Source organism: Emys orbicularis, chromosome 3, assembly GCF_028017835.1.
Source record: "Emys orbicularis isolate rEmyOrb1 chromosome 3, rEmyOrb1.hap1, whole genome shotgun sequence".
In the NCBI taxonomy this organism is placed as follows: Eukaryota; Metazoa; Chordata; order Testudines; family Emydidae; genus Emys; species Emys orbicularis.
Genome location: NC_088685.1, coordinates 39,477,037 through 39,490,061, shown reverse-complemented (window position 1 = coordinate 39,490,061; position 13,025 = coordinate 39,477,037). Strand labels below are relative to the sequence as shown.

The 13,025-nt window shown below is 39.2% G+C and overlaps 1 protein-coding gene across 1 annotated transcript in view; it reads left to right on the top strand.

Annotated features, from left to right (window-relative positions):
- The window catches only part of TPO (thyroid peroxidase), a 63,107-nt gene that overhangs the window by 18,133 nt on the left and 31,949 nt on the right, over window positions 1-13,025 (top strand). The window contains exons 5-6 of the mRNA XM_065401039.1: window positions 2,749-2,878; window positions 5,814-6,020. Of these exons, the coding sequence (XP_065257111.1) occupies window positions 2,749-2,878; window positions 5,814-6,020 (337 nt within the window). The remainder of the gene's footprint in view (window positions 1-2,748; window positions 2,879-5,813; window positions 6,021-13,025) is intronic.

The following is a 13,025-nucleotide window of genomic DNA, read 5'->3' as shown; positions in this document are numbered from 1 at the left end:
CTCAAGGAAATTATTTTCAAAAGAGAGATTAGAACTTTCAAAGGCATAAACTCCAGCCAAAGTTAAATTTCAGTTAGGTGAAACTCCCCTGTATGTGTTGGGGACTGGGAGAATATCTCAGTCACATTTTTATTCTGCTATAATCAGTTTGAGTAGATTTTGAACTTTTCACTCAAGTGTAACTCAAACAGGAAATTCAGAATTTCTGTTTCAAATGTTTAAAAATAGCAGCTATGTAATTGTATTGGCAGCTGATGCACGTAGAGTGAAAGGGCTGGGCATTCCCAAGGGCATTATGTGCAAATCTGATAAAATAATTTGTTTTCTAGCTCTAAAATCTAGTTATTACAGAAATGAGTAGTTAGGTTATTGTCTTTAACCAACAAAAGAATTTAATTATATAATTCTCATTCTTGCATCCTTATGGCCATTTATTCAAGTGCCTTTTTATGTAATAACAAAGGATTCATGCTTGCAGCTATTTCTTTGTGCATCTCCTGAGTTGTGTCCCTGACATCTCAGAAAGATATGAAACAGAGAGTCCTCCAGTAAAGTATTAAATAATCATACCACATTAATTCAAATATGTCCTTTCTACATATTGATTCCAAAACCAGGCACACTAAAAAAAAATTGCATTCAAAAGATATAAATCCAGGTAATAAACTGCATCTTAAAACTTCAGGTCCCTTCTAAGGCACAACAAAACAAATTTTGAGCTATCCAAAAATGTGTAATGCCAGTATGACTGAGTGAAAAATCTCCACTTGACATAGAAGGAATCATATTTGATTACATCATAGGGATCTGTGAAACAGTAACCCTCTATTTCAACTGCCTGGGGCTAAATCCAGCTCACTTTATTCATGCAGAATTCCATGGACTTCAGGGGGAGTTTTGCTTGAATAATATAAACTGGATTCATCTCTGGATTTTTTTCACAGGGTCTTTTCTTTCCACATTTTGATCATAAATTGCCTTTTAATGAATTTTTCCAATGTGCTCAGTTTTGAAACAGCAGGTACTATTAAAATAAGTAGAAGTATAATATATGAATGCAGAGAATAGAGCAGGAATCCACAAATATAGAATCAAGTGTATTTGTTAAACAACACAGGCTTGATACACTGTTTAAGATGACATTAATTCCATCATTACATAATAATAAAAAGCATCTGAAAGGAATTTTACTGCAGTAACATTCTAGTGAGCTGGTAAAATATAAAAGCAATCAGGAGAAAAATCACTGGTTAAGCAGTTAAATTAACATTTCATTATTTTTAATTGAGTGGAATAGCACTACACTATGTGCAGTACTTTATGCAATTTCAATAAAGACAAATCAACTGTAACTAATTTGAATGCTTTATTAAGGCACATTTCAACCTTCCAGTGTGAATTATTGCAGTTAATTAAGTGTATTACTGTCCCATATAGCTTTGCAAATTGAGCCACTTTGGTATGTTGAAGATCAGTGGAGTATTAATAAAATAATTGTTCCCCATTTAGTATCTCCATGGACATATAAATGTATGTGTAACACCCTGTAGTTCCACTTTCTGTCTCTGAACATTCCTAGTTCTTTGTGGCTGAGCCTTAGACTATCAGAGTAAACCTAATATGCTTTTAATATTTTATCTCTGCTTTTGAATATTGTGTGTATTTAGCAAGTTATGAAATGTACTACATTGAGCATCCTAGACACCTACTGCCTTTTGCTACAGAACTGCACCAACTTTCTCATGATGCCCCACGAATGTGCCTCAACCCTACCCTGAGATTACCACCTCTATGGTGACAGGGAAATTCAATTTCAATGCCTATTTAGTCCCTGGCTTTCAGGGATGCCAGTTGATCTGGATTGAGAGTGCTGAACTAATTTCACATGTGCCATTTCAGCATCATGAGATTGTCTGAAGCTGCAAAACATGAATCTGAATTTTAAACATCACAGATTGGGGCGGGGGGCAGTTTAGGGGATTTTAGATTAGTTCATTGTAAAAATAGGGACTGTTTACAGAATTAAGATCCAGAGTCACCAAAAATTCTGAGGATTTGATTTGGGTCTGTCTCTGCTTCTGACCTGCTTATTTTGAGCTCAGTTGCCAATTTATTGATCCAGCTAGTCTCACATCCTTTCTCCAATGTAAAGTATTTTGAATTTAAATGATAGGTAGATTAGATATGTTTATGATGGAAGGAGGACTGCCTGGGTCCAGTCCAGGCCTCAGTGGGGTTTTTGTCATTGACTTCATTGGAGCCAGGATTTCACCTTACATTTCTTCACTCCCAGTCATGATCCCTACTCCCTAAGATGTGTTGCCTCCCTACGTCCTCACCAACCCACTGATCATTCCTCTTCCCTCCAGCCTCACTCTTCCCTGCCCTAACTCCCAATTCCCAGCTCTAAACAAGAGCACTTGACGAAGGCCAGCAAGAGCCGTAACGTTTCTTTCCCTTTTTTTCTAATGAATGAGTACACAGTCTCAAAGTCCTTATGTGGGCAAAGCACCCATAGATTTTTAAAGGATAGTAGCCTAAGCTAGTAACATAAGTTAAGGCCCTGAAAATTTTTATTTTAGTAAATAAAGCCTTTTTAGCCCTTCCTTTTAGTCAAGTTGGCTTTGGTATACCTTGGTGTCTTTTCAGAGATCTTTTTAATAAATAGCCCAGTATAGGGAAACACACCAATATCTGATGAATATTTTAAAATAAAAACTGTTGGAAAAAAACATTTTATTTCCCCAGGGAACATCCTAGATGGGGAGCTTCCAACACTGCTCTGGCTAGATGGCTCCCTCCAGCTTATGAAGATGGAATCAGCCAGCCCAAAGGATGGAATCCCAACTTCTTCTTTAATGGATCTCAACTGCCATTGGTTAGAACACCATGGAATCATTTGAAACACTTGCATTGGGCTACATGCATGCCTGGGACTGTAAAATATCTTTTAAATCAGTGAAGTCAAACTGCAGATGAATATGGTTCATTAGCACTTATGTCGACAAAACTTTTCTGAAAAAAACACCCCCCTAAGTGACATAAGATCTGCCGGCATAAGCGCTCGTGTGCACAGCGCTATGTTGGTGGGAGACACTCTTCCGCCAACATAGCTACCGCTCTCTCCTATCAACATAACATGGCTATATGAACAATCTTACGGCTGTGACACTGTAAGCTTGTAAGTGTAAACATGGCCTAAATTTTAGAATGGTGTGTTTTAATTAAGCATATATTCAGGAGTCCAACTACTGAGTCCTCTCTTTTTACTCAAACCTTACTTACATGACTTCAGTTGGAGTTTCTTTGAGTAAGGCTTTGGGCCATTATTAGATATTTAATTAGTACCTGAAGTCTAGGCATGGATTTGATATTTAAGAAAGAAGGCAAAGTCTTGGCAATTAAAACTTTAATACATATTCCAATAACTGCATCACAGTAGTGCATTCAGCGTTTTATATCACCAGCACTTTGTCTGAAAATAGATTGGTAATGGTCTAGATTGAATAACTACTGAATTGAAATTTGCTCTGAGGTACTGCCAAACCAGATTTTCATGCAGTGCTTGTTTTATAAGAGTCTGTACTTGAGAACTGTGGAGAGAGTTAGGCCTATAAAGTGGCCAGTGGAAAATCCTACTCTATGTATATTTACAATTGTGTGGTCTTTTTAATGAACTTGGTGGCTGAGGTAAACAGAGAACCATTTACTCTGCAGCGGTGATAGGAACCTTTGAAAAAGAAATCATTAGTTCACTATAAGGAGAATATTACATGCACAGTAGTTACATAAGGCAGCTTCTGGGTGACAACATAAATGGGAAATGTACTGCAGGTAAATATATTGTTCCTTTATATAAGAGCAATACAATTTCTTTGCACATTAAGATAACACAATTGCACAAATATTACCAACATACCGTAATTTCATCTATTATGTAATTCAAACTACTAATGTAAGGAACCACTGCAATATTACTTGATGGATTTTGGCACAGCAAATTGTTATAATACAGAAGAGATGGCAATAGTGAAAGGTCTGAACAAAAACATTTATATCTGAAACTGGATGCAAACTTCCCTATGTTCAGTGGAGAGGGTTGGATTTGGTGTGTCTGGTTCAGGCTCATCTCAAATTGTCAGATTTACCCTTACTGCACTGACTCAGAAACCACAGTCTTTTGTTGTATTCACAGTCTTGTCATTTTACCCTTCACATATTTAATAATGATGGGAGACAGATTTTAGTGTTCATGTCACTTTCAAGTCCTTTTACAAATTAAATGACATAATAACTTTAAGCAGTACAGTGTGGGGTTTATAGATGAAAAACTGACATTTGAATGAGAAATTTTACAGTGGATGTTATCAATTGCACATATTTCCAGGTTCATTAAGTCTTGTGCTAATGGAGTGAAACGCATTAAAACAAAGCTTGTACTATTGCATGGAATCTGACATACATTCAGCATAACACCAACAAGCTTCCCTCCCCCTTATGTTTAGCTACACTTTAAAATACCATACGATATACGAATATGAAATTAGTGCCATGTAAAAAAATATAGATTTTCTATGCTGTTTTTTTGCAGCTTTCAGTAATTTGTGTTCTTTTATTTATTATAAGTTACTCTTTAATAGCAGAACATGCAGAGTCAAGGTAAGGGATAAATATTAGAATTATCATAAGACAGAATATTAGAAGACAGTGTAGCTCAATGGCCATCTCCATGGTCATTTACAATGCAGAGTTACAGTGATATGAAAACCTTTGTCAGTAAATTACAGTGAACCACAGATGGCCTCTGTGCTCCTGTGAGTAAGTTATTCCCATGTGGGAGACTGGAAATGCCTCCAATGTGCACTTTCAATGAATTCTCCCCCATTCCTGTGTTGTGGGGTAGAGTTTCCCACCAACTTGCAATCCTGCAAAGCAGCTGGGGTTTTGGGCCACAGACCCCCCGCCATCTGCACAGAGGGTGTGTGCCACTGTACTGTCTCCCAACCTACTATTTCTGTGCAGTTGTCTCAGCAGTATGACTCAGCAGGCTGCTGTCCATGAGAGGATCTTTCACAGCCCCAAAGAGAAATCTGTGAAAGATAATGTTGGCTCAGTCAGTATTAACTTGTGTTGGTTTGCCCTGATGGTTTTGGTTGGGTGAGGAGGCAACTATGCCATGTTGAGTAAGCATCCTCTCAAGTAAATCTCTCAGAAGGGCTTCTGCAGAGTTGAGATAAGGAGCATATTGAGGAGCTGGCTATCCCCAACAGCCAGATTCACTGGGTCTTGACTTCCTTCTGCCTGGGAATATTGAGTGGAACATTTGGGTCTCTGTTTGGTACCTAAAATGCTGTGTATGTGAATAGCTTGTATGGCATGGAGCAGTGTGAAGCCCCAGTAACTGCACTAATTGGAGGCTGCCCTGCTAACACTGCACCTTTGTTAAAAGACTAGAAAACAGAACAAATAGAATGAAAACTTTTTAGACATTGTAAAAGAAAACATGTGAGATTCAAAAGACTCAGAAAAGAAACTGATCAGAGATGTGCTACTCATTTGGTAACTACACAGAAAACCTCAGCTGAAATATCTTTGAACCTGCTTTGTGGCACTGACATCTCAGCTTTTGAACAGGAATATCATACTGTCAGTGTCTTTTTAAAACAAGCCATTAGAAGTACTCCACAACATAAAATATCCTGGCAAAAGTGATAGCTTTTATCACTACTTCCTCTGCTTTTTTAGTGTTTTATCCGTATGTGAAAGGTAAATAATATTTGGCATACCAGATAAATTAGCTCTTTCTTTCCTAGGTTCGTGAAGTGACAAGAAAAATTATTCATGCATCTAATGAGGCTGTTACGGAAGACAATCTATATTCTGATATCATTATGGTGTGGGGACAATACATAAGTCATGACATTTCATTCACACCTCAGAGCACAAACAGAGCTGCCTTTCTAAGAGGAGTAGAATGCAAGATGCCATGTGAAAACCAAAAATCATGTTTTCCAATAAAGGTATGATTTAAAATCCATTTGTTCAAGAGAAGCACTAGTTGGCAAACAGGTAAAGTAGATTGTGAGAGAATGGTCAAGGGATTTGACAGATCATTCAGAAATAACAAAGCAAAAAATTATAGAATATTTGCAATCCGACATCATTAATTAATGATGCAGGAAGGCAGATATATAAAAAGATATATATAGAGATAATCCTATATTCATCTCCACATATAGGTAGATAAAAGTAGGATATCAAAGATATTTAGTACAAATATAATGATTTTTAGCTGTGGGGTTTATGTAGTAGAGAATTCATCTTATCAGGCAAGAAAAAATGTTGTTACTATTTTCAAGTATCAAGGTTTTGAATTCCAGTGAGGAAAGTAGGAAAATAGTCATAAATAATTCTCTTTTTAAACTGTTACTCAGCTAAAGTGCAGTAATTTTACCCTGGGAAGGCAAGGATATTTCCATCAGCTAATACAAACTTTTGAAAGGAGGTGTGTTCTAACTATGTGGCTAAAATGATCTTCAGAGTTTTGCAGAAACTTACATACATGGGGGTCATTGCTTTTGAGAAGATGGAAAAAGTTGGACTTCAGGAGCTAGTTATTTCCTAGTAGGAAAAGAAATGAGCTGGCATAGATACATGATTCTGTACCATGCCTGATGAATTTATAAGTAAGATAATTCTTTCATGCAGATGATAGGTAGCAAACTCGAAATACAGCTTGAAACTCACTAATGTACTGTCATGGAGCCTTACAATTCTACATGCTGTCCCGCAAGGATGTTCCCACTCCCACCCACCCCACGTTATGAATAACACTGAGTTGTCCACACACACACACCAGAGCTTCAGTAAAGAATTTCATGTTCAAACCCTAAAACCGGACTTCAATCCTGTGACTGCTTCTACTCTGAAGGCACTGCTTCCACTCCTGTACAGAGCTTCCTTGTGATAAATTATGGATTCCCCCAAGACACAAGACTTGGTTATCTATTGCCCTGCACCTTGTGCAGTTTTTTATGCTATTGCAAAGTAGCCCACTTTGCATTCATCTACCACTTGCATAAATGACTACATGGTGCAGGGCAATGGATGATCAGATCCATAGCCTTCTGAGTAGCAAGTGAGGCTGTTGGGGAGATCATGGAGGGAGTTTTAGACTGTTTAGATGTTGAAAATAAGTTTTAGATTAATATCCTAACTTTTGGATTCTTTTCTTGACTAAGCTAATGTCATCTGAACCTTTAAATCTGTTGAGGTTTGCCCACCTCTACTCTTCATTGTTTTTTTGATTAATCCAAACCAATGACAGTGACATTTATTGTAACGATATCTGGAAGCAGTTTGAATATTTTACTCATTCTATTGACTAGTTAATGCCTGTCAATTGTGATGTGCTTCTTGTCTGGCAGTTCCTTTCCATTAGCCTGAGGTAGATACAGTAGAACAGCAATCATCTTGAGCAGAGTCTCCCATCCACCCCCGATTTCCTTTTTTTAATTTCTCAGGTAAGAGGCTCCTAAGAGATGTGTCCTTATCATCTTGAATCTGTTTCTTCTTGTTAATTGTACTCCTCAGCATTACTTGACATTTTCACCTGCCAAGACATATCAAACATGCCATGACACGTCTCCTGGGAAGTTAGAAAACTGTGCATTTTGAAAATTTCAAATTAAGATGGTTCATTTTTCTAATGGACCCTGTTATGTGCAGAGTGTTTATAACCTGAGTTTTACTTTCTTACAAAGTTTTAAAGACTTTGAGGGCAGTAGCTGACATTTCCTAAGAACAAAAAGGCACATTAATTAAGCAATTTTGAAGCTCTCCTTTTATAACATGTAAGTACATCCATATCCATTAGATTTCTCGGATCTAATACCAGTTTAAGCAGGGCAGATGAAGATGGATGTACTTCTGCTTCTGAGTTATATGCCAAGTACTTTCCATGCACTTTTGTCAAGGCAATAGGAAACATTACACAAAACAGTTCTTTACTGTGACCAGATGAAGCATTTTTCTAACTTTGAAAAAGGAGCTAATAAAATTTCCCTCAAGAATCAGCTTTCTCCTGAAAGCTAAACTAGTTTTTTTTCCATTTTGAAAAGAAAAAGAAAAAAAAAAAAAAACCACGTAACAAACTGTCACATTCTGAGTTACAGTCCAGACCAGTGATGGGTTGTGTCACTGTTTGTCCATAACCTTGGGAGCCTCACAATGCTTTGCTGTTATAACTCCCAACCAGCCTACCAGGATACCCTCAGTGTCTGTGTACTTGACATCCCTGGTTCAGAAGCTCTGACCCCAGCAGCCTGTCTACAGCCTGACCCCAGCAGCCTTTGTTACTTTGGGCAGGGTGAGCCCAACACAATCCCAATTCCAAATTTTCCCGAAACAATGTGCTATGTCCAGCCCTCTCCTGGAAAGTACAGAGAAATAATATGGGTTTTTTTTGTTCCTTTAAAGACACAAAAGCACATCACAGCTTATTTACTTAACTAGGGGTAAATATAACCTTCCCTTTAAATAGAGCACTGAGTTGGTTTATGGTAACATTGAATACATTTATTAACGAAATATAAATAGGATTAAGTGAGTTCAAGCTTAAGGAATGAAGATAGAAAAGGTTACAAGTAAAACAAAACAAAATACGGTTCTAAAGATCTAAAAGTTAATCTAGCAAGATACAGGCTTTGTTCAAGATGTTTTTTTCACCCGTCATTCTTCTTTCCAGCACTGGCTGACTTCCCCTCAGTCAGGACTTTTCACAAAAGTACAAGGTTCTGGCTTCCCTTGCCTTCCTAGGTGAAATAGTTTTGCCTAAGCAGGGTTTTCACCCCCTTGATTGAAGGACCATCTTTCTCAGCTTGCAAGGGCTCTGTTCCCTAGTGATGGATGTCAAAGACAGGGCCGGCTCTAGGCACCAGCAAAGCAAGCAGTTGCTTTGGGCGGCAGATTTGCAAGGGGCGCAAGAATCCAGCATGGGAGCTGAGAACCAACAGGGGGCCCTGGGAGCTGTAGTTCCTTGGTTAGCTCCCTGCCTATAGAGCCAGCCCTGGAGCAGGGAAAGAACTACATTTCCCAGCATTCCCTTGGCCACTAGCAACAGGAAAGGGTGGGGGAAGTAGTATGGAACTGAAATCTGCAGCTTGCTGTGAATGGTAGGGACAGAGCTAGCTCTAGGTTTTTTGCCGCCCCCCCTGCACTCCTGTATTGCCCCAGCCCTGGACTCTCCCCCACCCACACCCCCTGCTGCCCCAGCTCTGGCCCCCACCTGCACCCTCCTGCCGCCCCAGCCCTGGGCTCTTCCCCCCCGCACCCGCACCCTCTGCTGCCCCAGCTCTGGCCCCCACCTGCAACTCCTGCCGCCCCAGCCTTGGGCTCTCTCCCCCCCTCCCCCGCACCTCCTGCCACCCCAGCTCTGGCCCACACCTGCACTCCCCTGCCGCCCCAGCCCTGGGCTCTTCCCTCCCACCCGCACCTCCTGCTGCCCCAGCCCTGGGCTCTCCCCCAAAGAAGGAATTGGGGGGACTAAATGAACGCTGCACCTCTCTATCTGAAGCCTAGCAAGGGAGGTATGTGGATCCCACTAGAATTTAAAATGAAAAGTAAGGGAGGGGAGGCTCTACTAGACTGGGCAGCTTTAGATACAGTACCAGGCACGCAGGAGGATTTACACTTCTGAGCCATGGAAGCAGAAATTGACTTTTCCTTTCCAGATTTAGCTAATATTCAGAAAGGGAATCTAGCACCTGCCTTCCAGATTTGAACACCCTCAAAATTCAGGAGTGCTCAAGCTCAATTTGGGCAGCTGTTACTTCATTTCCCCCAAGTCAAATATACTGATCCACTGTAACTTGCTGTAGAAAAAGTAGAATAAATTGAGCAAGAAATGCTTCCCAGTGGTTATTAGTACTGGAATTGCTATTTTCAACAGCCATTGCTTTTTTTTTTTTTTAAGTTTTAGTTTTATTTGATTAAAAGGAAGATCGTGATAGTGCATTCCCCATAGAAACAAAGAATGGAACAAAAGAATAATAAAGGCACCTCAACTTTTCCTCATTTATGTAGGACAGTCTTATAATATGCATCCAGATATCCTCCAGTCACACAAGCTGAAAATTGTTCCACTTTACTGCAGTTCTGTAACCATATGGGAACCAATCCTGTCTGTGTTCTGTGCACATCCAAAATTCCTGCTGAATGACCCGCCCTGGGAGCGAGTTACCAGTGACCCAGGGCTTGGGCGGCAGGAGGTTGCAGTTGCGGGGGGAGAGGGGGAGAGCCCAGGGCTGGGGGGAGGGGCAGCCAAAAATTTTTTTGCTTGGGGCAGCAAAAAACCTAGAGCCGGCCCTGGTCAAAGACGGGTTTTGTCCTCACTTCTATCTTCCATAGTTCAATTAACTTGTTTCAGGAGGCAGGATGACCTCATGCTGTTCCTCTCTTCCTGTGGGTTGGCCCCCACCCCGTAAGTTTTTTATGGAAATGGGGCTTCTGTTGTTTCTGATTCCATAATACTTAATTAGAGACAGGTAAGTAGCTGTGACATTTGCTCCTGTCTGAGCAGACTGTACAACCTAATATCAATGAGTATCTGTAATTCCTTACATAATGCTAATACATACAGTTCACAATTATATTTATCACCAGTGTTTCTTTAGCTTTCACTAAAGACCTTACTCAATATGCTTTTATACTACAGTAATATTGTATACAATCAGTTGATTCAATTTCATATCACTTGAGGTTCAACCTCCCCATCTTTATAAGCCAGTAAACCTTTGCAATTAATTCTTCTGAAAAGTAAAACCCAGACCAAACTTCTCTCTCCTGCTGGGTGCAGATTTCATGCTGTCCTCTCTCCCACCTGCTAGCATTATGTTTGCTTCTATCCCCCATCAGCCCGATGGGTCTGTTTACTGCCTATACATGAACTGAGGTAAACACACATTCTTATGTTTAGGATAGACCTGTTAAATAACTCTTCCTTATATACCTGGTTCAAACATATTTTAGTTAGTTTTAATTCCAGAATATATCCATAACTCATAACTCATTGTGTACATATATCATACAAGAATATTAATGATCAGTAAGTTATTAGTTTTCAAGTGATATCTCAAAACGCATATTTTGTAATGTAAGTACAGAATTCATAAATGTTAAGGCCAAAAAGAACCATTACGGTCATCTAGTATGACCTCTTGCATAACTCAGGCCACAGAATTTCATTTGATTCCTGCATCAAGCCCATAACTTCTGGTTGAGTTAGTTCATATCTTTCAGAAAGATGTAAAGGGATCACTTCATCCAGTACTGAGATGGGATACCACAGCTGTTTTAACAGAGCACTATAACTCTTTGGGACAGGAAGAAGTGGGAAATATTGTATCCAGAAACACAGGCTATGCAAAGAAATCTCTCTGAGATGTAATTAAATGGAGAAACCTGGCTATAAAAAACAGGAGTTTTCCTTTGTATCTTTCTCAGTAGAGATGTGCCAGAGTTGTTTAGATTTTTTCTGAGCCCAGCAGCCTCGTGTACAGTTGCTATCTGTGCCCGTGGTATCCACTAAATGAACTGCAGTAGTCAGAACTATTCATCCTAAACCAGTCTAATTGAAGTATATTCAGCCTTTTGTTTTAGAAAGGTACATATTAAAGAGGTTGCAGTCTTAATTTTCTAAGACCTACCTGGGCTTTCTGTCTCTCGTTTTTTTAAAATTAATCTCTCCTGATTTGAGGGTTAGGCATAGGGAATCTCTTTCATACCACTAGAATGTTTCAAAACAGAAGAAACCTTTTCAGTATGACCACTACAACCCCTGACTGATTCCTGCAAGGAGCCCTTTCAACAATAAATGACAAAAATCACCAGCATAATTTATATCTTTAAAACAGCATCGGCTGTAAAATAGACCCATAATTAAATGGATGGGGAGATTGAGATGCTTTTTCACCCTCAATGGTCACTTCAGGTCAGAGTCAAGGCACAATGAAGCATTATTAGGGCTTCCATAGTGTACTGGTTCTGTCCTGGTTTATTATTTATTGTATTACAGTAGTTTCTAGAGACCCCAAGTGATATCCCCAATGTCCCATTATGCTAGACACTGTACAGAGACATAATAAGAGATAGTTCTGAAAAACTTACAATCTAAATAGACAAGACACAAAAGGTGAGAAAGGAAATTGAGGCACAGAGAGTTGAGATAACTTGCCCAAGGTCACCCAGCAAGCTAGTATCAGAGCCAGAAATAGAATTTAGGTCTGTCTTCTGAGCCCTGGACTACCCTGCCTCTCAGAATCTCCTGTACATAAACAGAGAATTTGAGTTATCCTTGCTATCAATATAGAAAACTTCCACAAACCCTGAATTCCTTTTAAAAAAACTGCAACAAACACTTCTCTTCATGTGGTCACTTTCCGCAGAACCAATTCACTATAGGAGTTAGACAGTGCAGTGCATTGAAACAATTCGTGACTTTCATTCTGCTACACTTCACAATCAGCATGTTCTTTTGTGCATTTATAATATAATTTTAAGTTTATCTGCAGCTGACCCAGGAAAGCTACCATAGCCAGGCTGGGTGGGTTTTTTTTATTTTTTGTTTTGCTTTGTTTTGTTTTTTACCTCCTTAATTATTCTTTGCAAAGAAATGGATTGATAGGAATATTCTTCACTGATTTTAGAGAGAAATGCCATTTTATATTCATTTCGATAAAAAAAGATTTTTTTCCAGGTCATGTTTGATAACATTTGAAAAAATAACATAAGAATCCTTCATTTGCACATTGAGCTGCTGGCTGCACACTACTTAGCCCATGAAAAAGAAAAGGACTCATTATGCAGTTCTGCCAGTCCCTTAATGTTCATTACTGCTGCTTTCCTCCACTGGGGCACAGAATGATCTGAATTAAAATTGCAGAGGCAGTTAACCAAAGAATATTCACTGTGAACGTCACAGACTCTTGGTCTGTTTTGTTGTGGTCCTCTCTGTTTACTAAGTTAAA